The sequence below is a fragment of the Onychomys torridus genome, chromosome 14, assembly GCF_903995425.1.
Source record: "Onychomys torridus chromosome 14, mOncTor1.1, whole genome shotgun sequence".
In the NCBI taxonomy this organism is placed as follows: domain Eukaryota; kingdom Metazoa; phylum Chordata; class Mammalia; order Rodentia; family Cricetidae; genus Onychomys; species Onychomys torridus.
In genome coordinates this window covers 69606065-69627748 of record NC_050456.1, presented here as the reverse complement: position 1 = coordinate 69627748, position 21684 = coordinate 69606065, and the positions used below count along the sequence as shown (strand labels likewise).

The window sequence follows — 21684 nt, the reverse complement described above, 5'->3', positions numbered from 1 at the left end:
GACTCAGTAGGTTAAAGCACTTATAGCTCAAGCCTGACAACCTGAGTTCAATCCCTCAACCCCATGCAAATGTGGAAGGACAGAACCAACCCCACAAGTTGTCCTTTGACTTCCACAAGCAAGCAATGGTATATAGATGATAGCACATATGTGCCTATACTGACACATCATGCATATAAACAATAAGAATAAACATTAAAAAAAAAAAAAAACCCAAACCAAAGCAGGTGAGACAGAAAAGCAGGAGAAACTGGTAAACTTCTCCCTACCACCAACACTCAGGGTTAGAGTTAGGGTGTATATAAGCTCTCCTGGGAGGAGGTCCCTCTCCTTACCTGTTTCATCCGGTCCAGCTCTGTCTCCAGCTCTTGTTTAGATGCTTTCTGCCTAGCTATCTGGTCTTGCAGATCTTGTAACTGTTCTCGCGATGATTCCGCTTCACTAACCTGCTGAGCCTCCATATCCTAAGAAGACCATACACACGAAAGCAAAAACTAATGGTTCTGTTCAACACATACTGAACAACAATTACATGCTAGACAGGGCTCAGCAGCTCCCAGAGGGATAAGGGGTCATGGGAATCAAATCAGGTATCTTCACTATGGAATTTGGCTAAGAGTGAGGGAATGACCAGGACATCACAGCTGCCTGGTCCACAAACGAGTGACCAGTAGTTTGCTAGGCCATTCATGCCTCCATTGAAAAGCTAACACTTTCAAAGAGCTGAAGTAGAATATCAAAAGAGCCTTCACTACATTATTTCTCTGTAGGCTGTAGGTAATATGCACCCAGAGAAAATAACTACTGAGGTTAGTATGTGAGCTGCTTCCAGCTTTACTACTTTTACTCAACTTCATAGCCCCCCATATTTCTTACGCTCACTTTTTCAAACTCAAAAGGAAGGCAGGCGTGGTGGTCACACCTTTAATCCCAGCACTTGGGAGGCAGAGACAGGACAGCTCTGGCTGTCCTGGAACTTGCTCTGTAGAAAAGGCTGTCTTCAACTCGGGAGATCCACCTGCCTCTACCTCCCAATGCTAGAATTAAGGGCGTGAATCACCACACCAGCTATATACCTATTTTTTAATTAAAAAATTATTATGATGTTTATGAACGGTAGGCGGCATGCCTGCCACCGTGTGTATCTATATGTCAGAGAACAAGGTGGAGTCAGCTCTTTCCTTCTATTTTTCTGTAGATTCTAGGGATTAAACTCTGGTTATCAAGTTTGCACAGCAAGGGTCTTTATATGCTGAGCTGGCTTGCCAACTCTAACAGCTTCTTTACTTGACTAGACCTAACACAGACTTTGTAAATTTCTTGAGCAGGGGAAGAAAATGGGTCAGTGTCATTTATGAGGCCGGGGTGAAATGTTAAAACACGTTGTTTTTATAGTCTTACCCCCAAAGCATTGAACAGATATGAGTAAATTTAGTATCTACACAATTTCTAACTAGATGCAATTAAATTCTTTGGAATTCATATTTATTTACAAATTTTAAATGATTCAACTAAAAAAAAAAAAGACTAGAAGGTTCATTACCTTGCACTTAATCTCCAATCACCAGAGACCTTCTCCTATGGTATTACTGTCAAAGATGCTATATTCATGTGGACTAAATGGCCCAATTCACTGTTTTGTGCTAGGGGAATTGAACTGAGGGCTCCCACATGCTAGGTAAGCATGCTATTACTGAGTCATATCCCCAGATTGTTACTTTTAGATTAAACACAGCACTTATACACAAACTACAATTATAAGACTATGCATAAAAATATAATTAGTTTCTGAGTACATGCTAATACCAGGAAACATTTCAGTTTTATTAAAAAAAAAAACAAAAAAACCCAAAAAAAACAAATTCGCTTTTTAAGTAGCAGGATTTAAGATCCATACATTGAAAGATTCTTGTCTGTTTCTTGGTACAATTTAGGCTCTTATGTACATGGCAGCATATGGTAAGTACTTCACCTGTGTTTGTTACCCCTTGGAGTTACAATCAGTCAATAGAAAAGACACCTACTGCTGTAGATTGCTGTAGATACATATCTACATGGTAACTAACATTCTAGCAGAATGAAACACATTGTTTCAATATGCCATCTCCCCCTAAAAAACAGAATCATAACCCCTCAAACTGATATAGCTGGGGTAAATGACTGTTTGGGATGCTAAGCAGTGACTGTTACCTGTAGCTCAGATCTCAGCTGATGTATCTGGCCCATCAACTTCTGGATCTCCTCCTTTTGCATCTCCTTCTCATGCCGAAGTTCTTCTAGCTCCATGCTGCTAGCAGTACTGCTATCTAGGCCTTCAAAACTGGAGCCTTCCTTTAAGCTGTTTATCAATTTTTCTTTAGACTGTTGTGAAACAATATAATTAAGCAAAGATGATATTAGCTTATTATTCTTTTTATATTTATTTATTTTATATGTGTAAGTGTTTTGCCTGCAAGTACGTCTGTGTGGTGACCACAGAAGTCAGAAGAGGGCATCAAATATAGTATAGATTGTTGTAAGCCACCACCTGGGCACTGGGAACTGAATCCTCTCTAAGAGTAACAAGTGTTCTTAACTTCTGGGCCATCTATTGAGCGCCTAGCTTGTACTTTACTTCACTCTATATTGTGGTGCTGAAGACTGAGCACTTCTCACTAAGCATTATTCCCAGCTAGCTTATAAGTGTCATCTCACCACCAGACATTCATCCACAGAGGAAATCCACAGCTAATTAAATTAAATTAAAGCCACAGGGATAAAAATGCAAGAGATCCTGGCTGTACTGTCCCTGGATCTTTTTGTTTTGTTTTTTGAGACAGAATTTCTCTGTGTTACAGCTCTGGCTGTTCTAGACCTTCACTTTGTAGACCAAGCTGACCTCGAACTCACTGAGATCCACCTGCCTTTGCCTCCTAAGTGCTGGGATTAAAGGCATGCACCAGAACCATCTGTTCTGTCCTTGATCTTAGTCCCCATGAACATGTTATAGTTGCAAATGTTTCCTAAGATTGTCCTCCTATTTCCTTCTTATCCCAATCACACTCAACTCAACTAACGAGTAGGGAGCATCTAAGACGTACTTGGCACTGTACAAAGACCTCTGTGAGATAAAGACAACGTCCTCTTCTGGAAAGTGCACACTGTCTCACAAACTAAACAGGAAATGAAAGGTACCCAGTAGAAGAATGCAATAAACCCAAACAAGGGGAAATGGTCAGATTATTGCAGAGTTCTGAGGAAGGTAGAAGGTTTCACTAGAAGTCAGCATTTATACTGACATTGAAATACAGCAAGTTTTAAAACATACAGAGTTACACAAAAGCACTGTGTGACAGCTCAGAGTTTGGGTCCATTTGTAAGTGCTTCAGATGCCAGGCTAAACTTTCATTTATTTTTGTTTTGTTTGAAATGAAGTCCCACACTGTAGCCCAGGTTGGTCTTGAACTTGTGGCAATCCTTCTGCTTCAGCTTCCTAAGTGCTAGAATAACAGGTAGGTGCCACCATATCTGGAGACCAATTTATTTTATTTGACTTGATAGGCTAAATCAAATTACCAGACAGTGAACAGGATAGTGCTGTCACTAAGATGCATTTTTAGGAGGGTTGATCAGGAACTACTGTACAGCAGGTGTCCAAATCATGGTCCATGGGTCAATCTGGTGGCCTGTTTCTGTACAGCTCAAAAGCTAATCATGTATTTCACAGTTCAATAGGATTGTAAGAAGTTAAAACAAAGAATATATGATTGTAACCATTTTAGCCCAAAGAATATATAATATTTAGTATCTGGTCCTTTACAGAAAGATCTGTGGATCCCTGGCATGAAGGATGAGCAGAAGAGATCTAAGACTTATGAAGATAACATATAAAGTGCCAATTCTCAACCAGTAAGGATCGATTCTTTTACCTTGAATACAAAATGTTAAAGTTATTCTCCTTTTAAAAGAATTTTTTCCAGCCGGGTGGTGGTGGCGCACGCCTTTAATCCCAGCACTCGGGAGGCAGAGCCAGGCGGATCTCTGTGAGTTCCTGGCCAGCCTGGTCTCCAAAGCGAGTTCCAGGAAGGGCGCAAGGCTACACAGAGAAACCCTGTCTCGAAAAACTAAAAAACTAAAAAAAAAAAAAATAATTTTTCCTTTTAAGTGGCAGAACTATAGGCGTTTCCATTTCTTTCTTCAAACTTTACTTTTCAAATCTGCTACATTGAACATCACCATTCATATACTGCCTCCCACCCCGATCACAAGACTCTAGCCTGGCAACTCTCCCATCTGCATCCAGCCTTTGGCCTTCCATTATGTTGCCAGTCAAGCCGTCACTATCCTTACATCCTCACTGCCCAAAGCCCACTGGACCTCCCTTCTGAGAAACCCAGAGACTCCACATGCCAAATCCAAGAACTCTATCCAGCCTTCAACACATCACAGAAGCTGTCTAACTGCCCATCATTGTTCTTGGGCACTCTACCCAGCCCAGCTTCTCTGGTTCTCCAAACTCTGACCACTTTCTTCTTAGGAGTTTTCTTTTTCTTTGCCCAATTTGTAAATGTTGATGTTTAGAAGAGTCCAATCAGTCCTAGGTCTCCTCTCAAGCTGCATATTACTCACAATTAATTTCCCCTACACCCTAACTGATGCTCTCTCCTATGGCTAACACCCATATCTTCTACTGAGCTTCAGGCCTGAATTTCTAATTACCTTTCTGACACTTTCACATCAATGTCATATCAGTTTTTCAACCTCATCATAACTTGTCATAACCTTCCTCAACCCTAACATGTCATTCCTCTTTGTTCCTTTTAGAAGACAAGAAACAACACCCCTTCATGCAAACAGAACTCCAGTCATCCCAGATTCCATCTGCCTTCTTTTCCTTCTCTCCAATTAAATTTCCAATTTAAATTTCTCGAATATTCTACTTCTACCCAGTAGCTATCCCATTAGCCATCTTCACTTGCACAAACCTAGGTCAGGTCACTAACACTTCTTATAATCACCTGTTAGCATCTACTTGCCTCTGATCTCACCATCTCACTTATTCCTTCATTACATTTCTTGAGTAGCAGATACTATTTCAGGATGCAACGATGAACAAGATGATGTCCAACTCTCACCTAAGTTCCTTACTGCTGCTACACTTTTGAGAGCTTGTTTGGAGGTTCTAGCAGGGAAGCACAGCTACTCGTATACCCTTGACCAAAGACCGGTCCTCCTCTATTTGGGGAAGGTCGTCCTCTTCGACCGAGCATGCAGCTTCAGGAGGGATGCACATGGAGCAGTGAGGGAGGAAGGGGACACCCGCCTAGCCAGCCAGATCAGCCTAATCAACCCTGGCGATCAATGGGGTGACAGATGTCCCAGCCAGATCACCCTCACATCCACTGCTACACTTCTTAATATCAAATCTTATAATGCTACTCAGTTTCTTTAGTACCTACAGGATAAAACCTGCAGGGGCCTTCACAATCTGATTCCAGCCTGTCACTGGGTTTTATCCCCATCACCTAATCTTGGGCACTAGCTTCCCAGGCACACTGTGTTCTCTCAGGACCCCTGCTTCTGGCACAGCTTTTTTATCTAAATCTTTAGCCCTGTGGGAGCCTTCCTACTCATCCTTCAAGGTTCTCTTTATAGTGTCAGCTCAGTGCAGTGAACCCTGGCACCCCGGGCACATAAAGCTTTTTTCTCTCCAAGTCCCACTGTACTGCATCAATGACTCTACTCTGTCAATTATTTATTTTGATTTTTTTAAATCTGCTAAGCTGAATGTGCCCTTAAATCAAAGAGTTTAAAAAAAAAAAGACTGAAGTTTTGTAAAGCATGAACTGTGTGGGTTCATGTTTTAGTGTCCGACGACAGTAATATTTACCAGAAGAAAACAATGAAGAAGCTGGTTTGGGAGCTGAGCAAGCAGCAAGAACCCGGGGTCAGGAAGTGAGGGTTAGAGACACGCTGGAAGTCTCACGAGAGGACAGAAAGAAGCAGAGTGAGCATATAGCAATGTAAGGCAGGAGAAAGGATTTAGGACAGGGCTTAAAGGGGCCTTTACTCTTTGGAGACTGGGAAGAAAACCCCAGAGATCTGGAAACAAGGACAAGAGAGGACAAAGTAGGAGCCAAGGTGGTATGTGGCACAGAAGGCTGGATCTCCAAGAAGGTGGGAGGGTAACAAAGTAACTGTGTCATCCAAGTCAAAGTGTATGCAAACAGCAAAATATAACCGCAAATACATGTTCAGGTCATCCTAGACCTTTGTGAGAAGAAAATTAAGAAATGTAATGGATAGAAATGATAAGATGTATTTTGCTAATTTACTTTTTACTAAGGGGGAACTAGGGGCGCATCATTCCTCTCCACATTCTATTCTTTCCCTTGCTTTATATATTTTAAATTTTTTAACGATGGATTCTGCTGGAGTATCCACTGCAGATAAGCACTGAAGGGCTCCTGTTGCAAATTACCCTCTGGAGCGATGGAAGGATCTTTCTCCTGGCACTTGGAGGGGACCGGATCTGGTGTTAGTATGGGCCCGGGGTTCTGCTTATGCCTTTCCTCAGGACAATGAGGTTCCTCTTTGGATTCCTGAGTGCTGTGTGAGCCCTGTGGCTGCTGCTGAAGCCCAACATGGCAGAGACCTATTGGGCCTTCGTGAAAAACTCTCCCCTTCTGATGCCAATGGAGATTGAGAGCCCAACATGGCCAGCTTTAGCAAGCATTAACATAAGCCTAGGAACTGTAGCCATGTGGTTGGATTCTCCAGAAGGTAATGTATGCTAACTGCTCTTTCAAGTATGTTTCAGAATGTGTCACCCACCTTGGAGATCAAGGATAACCCTGAAGGTCACTGACCTCCTTTTGTTAACAGTAGCATGCCAGCTAAGCCTTTTCATTTTCACAATCCTCTTCAAGCTGGTGTAGTGCCTACTTTTCAGGAATGGCTCTGTGCAACATTTATTGGCCTCCTGAAATTCATTTAGCCCCCTTTGAAGATACCTTAAAATTTATGAGCCTGAATGTAGCCATTATGAGACCATTAGCTCGGATCTTGTGAGCTCCCTGTTTTTTGTTTTCTTTTTTTTATAGTTCTTAGTTGTTCTTTTGTAGAGCTGCCAGCTTAAGTCGTGCTGGGATCAAGAAAAATGGGCATTGGGGGTTCATGTTCCTAGAGTTGTGTCCACGCCAGTGGATGCCCACATGCTCCAGAAGAGAATTTGACATTGCTGCTGCCGTTGGTTGTTGCTGTTATAGCAGTGGCAGCCATTGCTGCTACTGCTTCTGGGATTCCCATTTCAAAATCAGTTACTACAGCTAGCACAGTGGAGACCCTGACAGCAAAAGTAGCTACTACAGTTAGTCAATCTTTCATTCTATTGGGCATGATAAATTTAACTCATTAGTTATATATATTTCGATTGGCTTTGAAAATTATAAATTTATAAACTCAAGTTCCATTTGCTTTTGGGATACCATCTTACAAGGACTCCAATTTAGGTTGGGGATTTAGCTCAGTGGTAGAGCGCTTGCCTAGCAAGCACAAGGCCCTGAGTTCGATCCTCAGCTCAAAAAAAAACAAAAACAAAAACAAAAAACAAGGACTCCAATTTGCAGTAAGGCTCGTTAAGGAAGGGAATGGCTCAGTTACCTTTAGCCTACTGGCTATAGGTGGGTTAAGACTTCTGTTGGTCTTTTCTATGTCCAACACAGATTGCAAGCCCAGAGCCATTTTGAGATCTTTGGCAGCAGTTAACTCTGCAGCTCACACACGATTGAGCCTGTATGATAATGAGTATTCAGAGACAGGTAATACCTGAGGGGCACTCACCAACCTAAGACAGAGCGCCTGTGTGGCCTGGATAGGTGTCTCCATGACAGGTAAGGTGACCTGTTGATGTCCCACGCAACCTAAGTCAGAAGCTCATTTTTTAGTAAAAGAGGGGACCTGTAGGACCCTGGCCCCTGTTTTGGGTAACTGTTGCCTTGCTTGCTGACCTTGACCTTTGTATACTCCTTATGCTAATTCCCTGCTGGGTTCCACCCTCCCAAACGCTTAAGGAAAGTTCCTAGTCTGTGTATCCTGCATATGGGGCGTTAACAGCTTAGATGCAAGATTGTAAAACATAGTGAACTTCTGCCCTCTAGGGTTCTCCCATTGTGCTGTAAGCCTGTATTTAAGACCTCCTCTCTCCTTCAATAAATGGCATTCGACATTTAAAAAAAAAAATAAAAAAAAAAAATGATATGATGGAGCAAAGAGACCAAGTTCTTAATAAATGAAGATAGTCTAGTCCTAACCATTCTGATGTATCTGACATTGAGACAAAACAGGAGCCATTCAAGAAGAAAAATTAAAAAAAAAAAAAAAAAAAAAGAAAGGGCAAAACAAGAAACCAACTTATTTTTTCTTTGGGAGAAATCTAGTCCCCATTCTTCTGCTAAGTGACCACAGCTTTTGTGAGCTAGGAGTTCTAAGAGCAATAGGGCAATGCAGCCAGCACATCATCTCGAGTATTTAGAGTGCTGGTGCCTCCCAGCAAGGGGCATGTCGGGGTGTACACTCGTGCTTACCTGGAGGATCCTTGTAGCTTTCTGCTTGTAGTCAAGTAACTCCTGCTTAGAAGACTCCAAGCTCGACCTGTGTAGCTTGACTTGCTGTTGGAGCTCATCAACCTTCTTCTTCTCCTCAGAGTACTTTCTTTCTGCCAGAGTAACTGCTTCTGCCAAATTCTGACGTTCCACTTCCATTTTATTAAGGCGTGCAGCAAACTCACTCTGTGGTAAATTTTACATTATACTTATTCTATCATTTAGCTTGAAATATATTTACAACCATGCACTCAGAATCTTAAGGGATTTATAGCTCTAACCAACAAGGATGTCAAAAAAAAAAAAAAAAAAAAAAAAAAAAGAACAGCAATGCATTAAAGTCAACTAGGAGTTTGCTCAAGGTGCAACAAGGTCTTTTTTTTTTTTTTTTTGAGACAGGGTTTCCCTGTGTAGCTTTGTGCTTTTCCTGGAACTCACTTGGTAGCCCAGGCTGGCCTCGAACTCACAGAGATCCTTCTGCCTCTGCCTCCAGAGTGCTGGGATTAAAAGCCACCACCGCCTGGCTCAACAACAAGGTCTCTTTTGGGCTTAGGGAACTGGAATTTCCAATTTTGGTACTGGGGATCTGTTTTCTAAGAATCACCCGGGTACGGTGTTGCACACCTAACTCCAGTACTTGGGAGGCAGAGGTAGGAGGATTGCTACAAATATAAAGCAACCCTCAGCAAATCAGCGAAAGCCACCTTTTAGTTTATTTTATTTGAGGCAGAGTCTCTCACTGAACCTGGAGCTTACCATGGCTAGACTGGCTGGCCAGAGAGCTCCAAGAGTCTGCTTTTTTCCTCTGCTCACACAGAACTGAAGTCATCGATTTATGGCACCATGTCCACCTTTTTACATGAATTCAATCCTAGGTCCTCGTGCTGGCATAGCACAAACTTTACTAAAGCATCTCCCCAGCCTCACTTTATTCTTTTTTATGGCCTTAACAGGATTTCCTTATATGGACATACCACAACTTGTTTATCTCAGCAACAAGTAGCATTTGCATTTCCAGCTCTGCCCAGATATGAACACTGCTCTACTCACAGTCAGCAAGTTTTATGTGAACACACATTTTTAAATCTCTTGGGCAGATACCTAAAGTAGAACTGATAAACCATATGAGAACTCTGTCTCTATGTTTAACTTCTTAGGAAATGCCTGTTCTCAGAAAAAACTTCTGAATATTTTTAGAACATAGGTATGTGACTCTTGTTCATCTATAAATTTTAAGGAATCTAAATACAGACCAAATATTCCTGAAGATAGTTTCAATATCTGAGTGAATGAATTGCAATGTGCTGTAAATGTAAATAAAGTACACCATGTTTTAAAAACTCAGAAAACAGAAGAGAACATAAAATATCTCACTAATATATATATATATATATATTTCTTTGAAATAAGGTTTCTCTGTGTAGTCTTAGCTGTCCTGGAACTTGCTCTATAGACTAGGCTGGCTTCAAATTCAGAGATCCGCCTGCTTCTGCCTCCAGAGTGCTGGAATTAAAGGAGTGCGCCACCACCACTCAGGCTCTCACTAATATTTTTTTAACATGAACTACATGTTGAAACAGGTTATTTACCCCTTATCCAAAGTTCCCCAGGACCAGAAGTATTTCAGATTTTTTTTCAGATTATAGAATATTTATAGATACAAAATAGAAGTTTGCAACCTTGACTGTCCATTGGATTCACCCTTGAGTATTATAAAAACAAACCACTAAATTGGGCGTTGTGGCAAATGCCCTGAATTCCAGCACTTAGGAGGCAGAAGCAGGTGGACCTCTGTGATTTTTGAGGCCAGCTTGGTCTACATAGCAAGGTCCAGGACTTGTAGTAAGACTTTATCTCAAAAACAAAGTAAAAACAAAACCAAAATAACCTTCGCCCACCCTGAAAAAAACAAACAAACAAACAAAACCTTCAGTGGATTCATAGAGATGACTTTCAAGTGTAAACAGGTCAAAGACTGAACTACACCTAAAAACTGCTTTAAAAGTAGAGCTATAAGCCAGCATGGTGGTGTACACCTTTAGTTCCAACTCTTGGGAGGCAGACGGATCTCTGAATTTGAGGCCAGCTTGGTCTACAGAGCAAGTTCCGGAACAGCCATGGCTACACAAGGAAACAAAAACCAAGAGAGAAAGAGAAAAAGTAGAGATATAAATAGTATGTACAATTTTCTCCCTAAATAAATGAATCAGGTTAAACTAGAACTAGATAAGATTAAATAAAAACAAACAAGATACCCCAAGATGAAACAAGATACCTCATTTACTGGAATGGCAATAATTGTTACAACCAAATTCAATGACAGATGCAGAGCTCTGATGAACATAAACCATTTTAATTTTCTCTCATACATAAAATTAACTTAGCAAGACTTAAGATAACTTTTTTCAAATATCTAGACTTCAGTTTGACAAGATGCATGGTAGAATTCTGCTCAAGAATGAATGTGATATGAAGTGCAGAGGCAACCCTCCCTGCCTAAGTACCAAGAGAAGGTTCCTTCTGACCTGCATTTGTTTGTAGCTCTCTTGCTCTCTCTTCAGAGTGGCATCCGCTTCATGCAGCCTCTCCTGAAGAGTTTGCAGAGCTTGATTCTGTAGGCTACTGCCTTCATTGTGATCCTGCATTATTCTAAAAGAAAATGCATCACATGAAAGAACACATTGCCACAGGAAGCAAGCAACCAGGTACCATAATTCCTAGAGCATATACAAATTAGACAAAGAAAAAAGATGGTCTAAGACATTCTTTTAATTATTTATTTATTGGTATTCTGTTTGCATGTATGTCTATGTGAGAATGTCAGATCCCCTGGAACTGTACTTACAGACAGTTGTGAGCTGCCATATGGGTGTTGGGAATTGAACCTGGGTCCTCTGGAAGAATAGCCACTGCTCTAAACCTTTGAAGCAATCTCACTAGCCTCAACCTAGAATGTTCTTTTTTTTTCCCCTGGAGCTGAGGACCGAACCCAGGGCCTTGTGCTTGCTAGGCAAGCGCTCTACCACTGAGCTAAATCCCCATCTCCTAAGATGTTAACAGAATATTTTTGTATTTTTAGGCTAAATATAAGTAAATACCATATACTAAATAAAGGATGTACTATGCTTTTCAAATACTCTTAAATTTACAATTTTCTAACTATGTATCTCAAGGGTCAAAAAATGAATCCATTTTAATCACTCACATTTTCAACATTATAAAATTTTCCCTTTTAAATTTCTAAAAAAGCTGATTCTTCATAAGCTGTAAACACTACACGACTACCAACTGTGTACACTCTAGCTTGCCTTGTCTTTGTTAGCAGAACTACCTACCGTGACTTTTCACTCTTTAAGGCTTCCAGTGCTTCTGTGCGGGAACTCAGCACCTGGTCAGCCTCCTGCAGTCGCACTTTGAGGACAGCCAGCTGGGAATCCTTTGCAGCCACTGCTTCAGTAAGGTCGTCGACTTGGGCTCGTAGCTCCCGAGTTATCCGATCACTCTTTGAGTGATCAACGTTCCACTTTTCAACTCTTGCTCTTGCCTTATTTAATTCTAGAAAAAATGGAATTTCTCTACTCCAGCAAAACAGAACACATCTTTTCATGATATGCATAGTGAGATATGTAGTCTGCCACCAAAAACAATTTTAAAAGTATTGAAACAAACTTCATGGGGTTTCATGAAACATTAGTTTCAAAACATTTCATGGCTACATTAGTGTGAGGAAATCACAGATTTTTCTAGTCTTCTTAATAATCTTATTCTGCCCTCTGGCCTTTGTTCACGCCTAAATAAAACTTCCCACGGTCCATCACACTGACCTCACTGGCCCTAGGAACCAGGGTAAACATTTCCTGTCCCTTTTCATCTCTCCTCAGCCACAGCCATAGTATTCACATCCTCTCTGTCACCACCACATCAGAGACACATTCTTTCTTTTCGTTCTTTTTTCCCCCAAGGCAGGGTTTCTCTGTGTAGGCCTGGCTGCCCTGGAACTCACTCTGTAGCCCAGGCTGGTCTTGAACTCACCTGCCTCTGCCTCCTGAGTGCTGGGATTATAGGCCTGGCTTATTATTTCTTTTTTTGAAAAGATTATTTTTATGTGTAGTTTTTGTCTGCATGTATGTATGTGCACCATATGTGTTGCCAGTGCACCTGGAAATCAGAAGAGGACACTGGATCCCTAGAACTGGAGTTACAGGTAGTTGTGACCTACCCTATCGGTTCTGGGAAGAGAACTCAGATCCTCTGGAAGAGCGGCCAGTGCTCTCCAGTCCCAATTGTTTCCTTTTGAATCATTTCCAAAGTATTAGAGGATTATCTACTTGCATTCATGTCACTGCACGGTTCTGGAGGAAACTTCACACAGAGTTCCACATCCTTTCATGGTCCCTGGGGCGGCAACACTCTGACCCTGCCTACCAGTCTAGCACTTAACCCCAACTTAGGATCATGAAATAGTTCTCCTTAAATCTTAGAATAAATCAATCAAATAATTAGGTATTATTAATATCTGGTTTCTACTGGTTCTTAGTAATTTACACATGTAAACCTCGTATTCATCAGGCTGAAACAGAAAGACTGCTATAAGTTTGACATTAGCCTAGGCTATAGTGTAAGACTCTGTCCTCCCATATTGTTGTTTTTTTTGTTTTTGTTTTTGTTTTTTGTTTTTTTTAATTTAGTGGTTTCTTAAGAATCTGAACTAGGGCTGGAGAGATGGCTCAGAGGTTAAGAGCACTGGCTGCTCTTCCAGAGGTCCTGAGTTCAATTCCCAGCAACCACATGGTGGCTCACAACCATCTGTAATGAGATCTGGTGCCCTCTTCTGGCCTGATGGGATACATGTAGGCAGAATACTATATGCATAATAAATACATCTTAAAAAAAAATTTGAACTAGCCAAAATTTAGGTTCTAAATTTCTGAGGAAAAAACTTTTCGTAAGCCCCTTCTAATTAAGGCCTACCTTCTTGAGTTTCCTTGGATCTCTGAAGTAATGAGGCCATTTCCTGATTTAGAGACTGGACTTCATTCCTGAGCAGCTGATTCTCCAGTCGGAGGTTAGACAGCTCGTGTGAGCTGCTGCCGTCACCAGGTGCCGGACTGTGCTCCATGCTGGTGGCATTTGATGCCATGTTTTCCTTCGAGGATTCCTGGTGGCCTTCAGGCATAGACTCAGAACTATTTCCTTCTGTAAAACAAGAACATACTTGGGTATAATAGCACTGTTGCTGTAAGCAGCAGTCACTTGCTTTTGGAATGCCTCTGGGTGAGTTAGTCACTATAGTTAGGATTGGTGTGGGATGTCCTTCTGTATACTGTATGTTAGAGAGGAACTTTGGATGACTGTCCAGGCAGCCAGCTGTCTCTGTCATTCTAGATTTTTGGAAGTTGTTTACAATGCATTTCCTGTTTACTTAGGTAATATTATATCCTTCTGGAGTCTTTGATGCAACTGAAGACTAGATAGTTATAATTTTCCTTGGTTACGATAAAAGATAAATTAGATATAAAACTTTAGACTCACAAATATAGGATCGATGATAGAATATTTTCTTTAATTTTCCCAAATAAAAATAGACTAGATATTGTACCTGTAATTCCTGCTTGATACTGTTTTGTTATATGTAATTTTACATTGTTAAAGTAAAAACTTTCCTTTTTGATTAGACAGAAAAGGGGGAGTGCTATGGGATGTCTTTCTTATGCTGTGAATGTGTTGCTCTGATTGGTTGATAAATAAAGCCATTTGGCCTATGGCAAGGCAGCTTAGAGGCAGGCAGGAAATACAAGCAGATAGACAGAAGAAACCCAAGGAACAACATGCCAGCATATCGGTAAGCCACAGAATACATGGCAAAACATAGATTAATAGAAATGGGTTAATTTAAGTTGTAAGAGCTAGCTAGCAATAAGCCTGCCACAGGCCATGCAATTGGTAATTAATATAAGCCTCTGTATGTTTATTTGGGTCTGAGTGGCTGCAAGACCAGGCAGAACACAGGAAAACTTCCAGCTACACAGGATCCCATAAAAATACCATTAATTCTCAACAGATACTCTCTAATGAAAATCTAGTCTCACAAATGGAAGTCTACAGACCTTCAAGGGCCCTCAAAGTCTGGACACAATGAAAGAAAAGGGACAGAATATAAAAACAGTTCTGGGGAGAAGAAAGCCAGAGATAATTTAAACACTGGATTTCCTTATTTCTGAAATGGTTTTGAAAAACGGGGGTGCCAGGTGGTAGTGGCATTATGACTTTAATCCCAGCACTCAGGAGGCAGAGCCAGGCAGATCTCTGTGAGTTCCAAGCCAGCCTGGTCTACAGAGCAAGATCTAGGACAGGCACCAAAACTACACAGAGAAACCCTGTCTCGGAAAAAAAAAAAGAAAGAAAAGAAAGAAAAAAGAGGGTACAAAAGAGGGTACAAGTGTCAACCCTGAAAACACTGAGAAGGCACCAACAGAACAGCTGTGGGGTTCAAGGCAATAAGACTAATACAACAGGTTACAGTAATATATTAATTATAACCAAACTGAAATCTAAAATGTCTTACCAAAAGATGAGTTCAATTCATTGTTTTTAATTAACTTTTAATTTACTTTTTTTATTTATTTAATTTTTAAATTTTGTTTTGTTTTGTTTTTCAAGACAAGGTTTCTCTGTATAGCCCTGGCTGTCCTGGAATTAGTTTGTAAACCAGGCTGGCCTCAAACTCACAGAGATCTATCTGCTTCTGCCTTCTAAATGCTGGGATTAAAGGCATGTGCTACCACTACCCAGCTTACTTTTGTATTTTTAATGTGTATAAATATTTGTCTGTATGTATTTGTACAGCTTGTAAATGCCCTGTGTCTATAGAAGCCAGAAGAAGAGTATTGGATTCTCTGGAATTGGAGTTACAGACAGCTGTGAGCCATCATGTGGGTGCTATGAATCAAACCATGTCCTCTAAGAGCAGCCAGTGCTCTAAACCACTGAGCCATTTCTTCAGCCCCACATCTAACTTATTTTTTAAATAAGACAGAAGGGGACTTTCCACAAGGTTAGATCACAAGTAATAACAAGGTGAAATCCTCAGAGTCTTTGGCAACTGCACAAATGCAAACTAAAATCACAAGAAGCCAGGAGTGGTGGTACACACTGTAATCCCACCTCTTGGGAGGCCGAGGCAGAAGGAACACCATAAGCTGAGGCTAACCAGCAGAGTGGTGGTAGCACACGCTATTAATCCCAGCACTCAGGAGGCAGAAGCAGGCAGATCTCTGTGAGTTTGAGGCCAACCTGGTCTACAGAGTGAGTTCTAGAACAGCCAGAGATACACAGAGAAAACCTGTCTTGAAAAGCAAAAACAATGGGCTGGAGAGATGGCTCAGAGGTTAAGAGCACTGCTTACTCTTCCAAAAGTCCTGAGTTCAATTCCCAGCAACCACATGGTAGCTCATAACCATCTGTAATGAGATCTGGTGCCCTCTTCTGGCCTGCAGAGATATGTGCAGACAGAACACTGTATACATAATAAATAAATCTTAAAAAAAAAAATATCAAGGCTGACCTATGAGATCAAGGCCAACCTAGTTCTCAAAACTAGTGAGATCCAGGCTCATGGCACATGTAATCCCAGCACTAAGGAAGATGAGGTGGGATGGTTACATGGTTACAGGCTCTAGATCGTTGTCTCAAAATACGAAGGAAGGAAGGAAAAGGAAGGAGAAGGAAGGAAGGAAAAGGAAGAAAGGAAAAGGAAGGAAGAAAGAAAGACAGACTTTTCCCAAAAAATTTGACTACAGGCTCAACAGGAAGAAGCTCTTGCTGCCAAACCTGACAACCTGAGTTAAATCCCCAGAACCTTCATAGGAGAGAACCCATGTGGGAGAAACAAATCCCTCAAACTGTCCTTTATCACTCCATGCTTCTGTGGCACACGTGCACCCACACACCTCCAGAAAATAAACATATCTATTATTAAATATTGACAGCTCCTCATTAGGTCCAAAAAATGTGTTAAAGATCTGAAAATCTAATTTAGAAATTTAATGCAAGAATTTAGATATGTGTACACACACACACACACACACACACACACACACACATACATACACACACACACACTTAACTGAAACTCATGGACTGTTTTATCTGATTTCAATGTTATCAAGTTAAAAATCATAAAAGTAGGAAAAGGGAAACTTCTAAGTAGCTCAAAGTCAAAAGCAAAATCATAATTAAATTTAAAATGTATTTACCACTTACACATAAGTTTTAAAAATCTACATCTGTTAGTCAATAAATAAATTGTACAACAAAGACTGTAGGGTAGCCTACAGATAAAAATGATATTAAGGCCGGGCAGTGGTGGCACATGCCTTTAGTCCCAGCAATCGGGAGGCAGAGGCAGGCGGATCTCTGTGAATTCGAGGCCAGCCTGGTCTCCAAAGCGAGTTCCAGGAAAGGTGCAAAGCTACACAGAGAAACCCTGTCTCGAAAAAACAAAACAAAACAAAAAAATGATATTAAGATCTCAATTCTTCTCTGGAGTCTCAAAGACACCATTTTCTTTCTTTTTTTTTTTTTTTTTCTTTTCTGAGACAGGGTTTCTCTGTGCAGTCTTGGCTGTCCTGGAATTCATTCTATAGACTTAGGCTAGCCTTGAATTCAGTGATCCACATGCCTCTGCCTCCCAAGTACTAATATTAAAGGCATGTGCCACTACACCTGGCTTACAAATCTTTAAAAATATGATACAAACAGGAAATCAGAATACTGACTCAGTATTAAAAGACTACTAATTGTACTTTTCTTTTTTGTAGTACTAAGATTGAACACCAAGGCTTCCTGCATCCTAAGCTCGTGCTGCACTATTTAGTTTCATACACAGACCTTTATTATTAGTTTTTATTTTTAGACAGCATCTCACTAAATTATCCAGGCTGGCCTTTAATTCATCCTGTATCCTAGGCAGGCCCTAAACTTCTTATCCTCCTGCCTCAGGCTCCCAGATAGCTAGGATAATAGGCCTACATATCAGGAGGCCTGGCCAGCAACTATAAAATTTTAAGGTGATTAATGTATATTAGTGTTTTTTTACAGTAACAAACACAGATGCTTCATGAAGGAAAAAAAGATGTAACATCTATCATAAAAAAAAATATGAAACAGGAAGGTATAAACAGAATACGAGCAAAATTGCTAAGGGTGCAGCCTGGTGGTAGAATGGATGTCTACTGTATGCAAGGCTGAGTTCAGTCATGGGAATGGTAAAGGTCAACAGACAACATTCAAAAGTCCCTACTCTAACATAGTATTGACTAATGTAGACAATGACGTCACCCTTGTTTACACCACACATTGGCAAAGATCCTTCTCTTATACCTGTGAGGACAGTTCCTGTAATAGTGGGTGAAGAATACTATTCAAACATTTTAACTTAGGACGACACATCCAATCTGCTTAATTCTGAAAGAAACAGAACTGATAAACTACCAGGCCTTTGGCTCCCAGGATTTTCTTCAGTGGCCTTGATGGTGGTTACACTGGTGTTCGCAGAACTGACACTTGAGGACTGAGAGCTTGGAAAGACTGGTACTTTGCCCTTCTCTTTCTTGATTTCCACTCTCCCAGTGGGTTCCTTCTGGGAACTGTTAAGAAAATCAAACAGCAGCTCATCATCAGGCTCTGACTTTTTCCTTCGAACAAACTGTGATGAAGGCCTAGATACAGATGCATGTTCATTGGGATGGGAGGCCTCCCCGGCTGTCCTAGATCCGACTTTCACGTTTGCTGTGCCAGCTATGACAGTGGCTTTTTGTCGGATGTTATCAGCAGCTGAGGAAATATAGTTAGCTTTAGGTCCAGTCTGGTATGGTGAATCTGTGTTTTGCTGGTGAAATTCAGGGTAGTCAGTATTTTTGCTATAAAAGATGTTGCTGGTATTTTCCTTTCTGAGAGCTGTGGCAGCCCCTTGATCAACTCGGTTTAAAAGATCTTCTGCCCTTCCAGCAAGATCAGCAAACCAAGACATGATGGTAGCAGGATAATCCTACTGATGAACCTGTTAAAAAGGATAGGATATGATCAGTGTATCATCTGGAAAGAGTCTTGGGTTAAAATCCTAACCTGCCTCTTACTAGTCAGGCAACCTTGAACAGATTACTAATAGAAGCCAAGAAACCCTATCTTGAAAATGTCGGACAGTAAGTATACTTTGCTACAGAATGTTTTTGTAAATGTTCTGTGATGGGTTTGTGCTGTGCTACCCAAGCTACCATGAACAAACTGTCTTCCTATCTGAACTCCCAAGTAGGTGGGGCTACAGGGACTTATCACCATACCTAGCCCAGAATGGTTATAAGATCAAACAATAGGGGGAAACACTTTTTGAGATACATAAAGGAATTTTTTGAGATGGCATAAAGAAACCCCCTCTAGTAACATCTACTATCATTATTACAAATACCTCTATTTTCCTTATTATTTCAATTTAGGGCTTTTTTTGTTTGTTTGTTTTTTTGGTGGAGCTGAGGATTGAACCCGGGGCCTTGCGCTTGCTAGGCAAGCACTCTACCACTGAGCTAAATCCCCAACCCTAGGGCAAATCTTATCAGAGCAAAAACATTGTGTTAGAGACTGCATTGTGTTCCCCCAAAATACATATATTGAACTCCAAACCTAAAGACCTCAGAATGTGACTTTATGGAGACAGAGTCTTTAAATGTGTAATTTAAATTAAACTGATGTCTGTGTTAGAAGAAATGTAGACACAAAGAGTCATAAGAAGAGACAAGGTGAAAAAAAGAGAGAAGACAGTCATTTGTAAGCCAGAAGAGAATCCTCAGAAATCGGCCTCAGGCAAGAGTACTGCGCAGGTAAAAGTCCATTCCCAGAAGCTTGACAATCTAAATTCAATCCATGGAACCCACAGGGAGGGAAGCAGAGGACTCAAGAAAGTTGTCCTCTGGCCACACACATGCTCACAACTGCAAGTGAACACACAACTAATAAGTAAATATATACAAAACAATACCTTCATCTCGGACTTAAACCATGGAGAAAAATCAACTTCTACTATCTAATCCATCCAGCCTATGACACTTTTTCATGGATGCCCTAACAAATTCAGACAGGATTCAAATAGCAAAGGACATCCTCGGCAAAATTCCACTACAGCCAAATAAAAACAGTTCTCTGAAATTTGTTTCAGAGGGCTGAACTTGGGGAGAAAAAAAAAAAAAACAACCTCCTGATTATCACAAAAACCACTACTGTTAAAGTGAAGCACTCCCATGACTTATGATGTACATATAGGTCTCAAGTAAACTTTTAATAATTTACTTAGTACCTACCATGTGCATGTTAAGCTGAGTCCAAATTATTTTTAAATGACTGTATAAAAGATCTATCCTCCCGACACATTTGAACACTTATAGGTGCCATGTAAGTCAAGGCAATGAAGGAATTAACTTTTGTGCTATAGAAGAAAGTCAACTGCAAAGTCAACAACGATTGACGAATGTAGTCAGCATTCCTTTGGCCTGGAACTGTTATGTGGCTAACTTTTGGGCTTTCTTCACTAAACTAGCATTAGAATTATCTTTCTTTCCATCTAAGCTAGGTCTTGGTAGTCTGTGTGCACGCCCTTCTTTTGCCTTAGAGTGCTTCAGGTTATAACTGTTGTTTTTAAAACATCTGTCTCTCCCTCTTCGGGAAAGGGGAGTGGGTGGATAAACATAACGTCTGTTTTGCTCACTAATGAATTCCCAGAATCTAGCCTACACAGGCATTCCTAAAAACATTACTGAAGCAACTCATCTTTACACACCAAGTGTTGTGCAAACAGTATCACGAATTACGTTCTCAGCTACATTATGTGGCAAATTGCAATGTCCTTTAAAAAACAAACATGGATATCGTTTTAAAAGATCCCAGAGCTTAAATGGCACCTCAGACACTGAAATCTAAGCCAACCCAGTGTCAAGCCCACCTTTTAATCCCTTCCTCTCTATATCTAACCTCGTCAATGAGGTCACTGTTTAGACACATTCTTTAGGAAACCCATTAGGTGTGTATTTCAGTTTATGAGAAATGAAATGAAAACGGAAGGTGACATGCATTCTGACTTATAAAACTCCACACAGGCGTAAAGTAACATTTGGTGATGATCGAAAGAAAATTAACTCTCCTAATAAAAAAAGCCTAAAACAACGTATTAATTAATATTTTGCCTCCCGTGTAAAAAAGTTTATGGAACTTTAAAACACTACCAGGGACCTTCACATGGATTATAGACACTGAGCTGGGGCCTGGGCTCTTGTCTCAGTGACAGACTCCAAGAGGGGACTTCGGTGTGCAAAGGCCCCTGAAAGGTCAGATGTCACATAGAGGCGGGGTCAGGGGTCAGCGGCCAGGCCCGGCGGTCTGACGGACCCCGGGAGCCGAGGACACACCCCCATTGCGCCCCCACAGCAAGTTAGAGACGGGGGTGGAGGGCAATCAGCCTCGGTGGCCGGAGCCTGCGGGGCAGTGGCGTCCCCTTCCTCGGCCCTGAGCGAAGACGAGCGCGACGGCACTCGGGAAAGGCAGAGACCGGGTCCCACTTGCCAAGCCGTCCCGCCCGCGGCCCGGTCGCGCCTCACCTGAGGACGCCGAGCCACCACGCCACGGCCTCGTCGCCCACCCGGGCCGCCTCGGCAGCCGGCTGCTCCCGGACCTGCCGGCTACGTCTTCCGGGAGACGTGGAAGGGCGGCGAGGACCTCAAAACAGAGTGGCCGCCCAGCTGCCTGAGCGGCGGGGAGCCCAGCGCCGCCGGCCGCCCAACAGGCCACGCAGGCGGCGGCGCCGGCGTCCGCGGGGCCCTAGCGCCTGGCCACGCCCCGCTTCCGTAGGGGGCCGAACCCGGCGCCGCGCCAGCGTGCGTGTGACGCAACCACCGCCTGCACGCGGCGGGCACAACATTGCGGGTCACGCCCACTGCGGGGGCGTGGCCCGTGACGGGCCACGTGAATGGCAGGGGCGGGGCGGGTCTGAAGTGGGCGGGACGTGAGCGTCTGGTGAGCCCGAACAGGTCTCTAAACTCCTCCTCCCTCTGGAATCCCA

The 21684-nt window shown here is 41.8% G+C and overlaps 1 protein-coding gene across 1 annotated transcript in view; it reads right to left on the bottom strand.

The window, feature by feature from the left end:
* Golga5 (golgin A5) overlaps positions 1 to 21448 on the bottom strand; it is a 32182-nt gene extending 10734 nt beyond the window's left edge. Inside the window, exons 1-8 of the mRNA XM_036206506.1 lie at positions 21224 to 21448; positions 18075 to 18642; positions 13554 to 13778; positions 11918 to 12137; positions 11108 to 11231; positions 8565 to 8768; positions 2191 to 2361; positions 336 to 464 (exon numbers count right to left, since the gene is read on the bottom strand). Of these exons, the coding sequence (XP_036062399.1) occupies positions 336 to 464; positions 2191 to 2361; positions 8565 to 8768; positions 11108 to 11231; positions 11918 to 12137; positions 13554 to 13778; positions 18075 to 18612 (1611 nt within the window). The 5' untranslated portion in view covers positions 18613 to 18642; positions 21224 to 21448. The remainder of the gene's footprint in view (positions 1 to 335; positions 465 to 2190; positions 2362 to 8564; positions 8769 to 11107; positions 11232 to 11917; positions 12138 to 13553; positions 13779 to 18074; positions 18643 to 21223) is intronic.
* Positions 21449 to 21684: the final 236 nt, after the last annotated feature.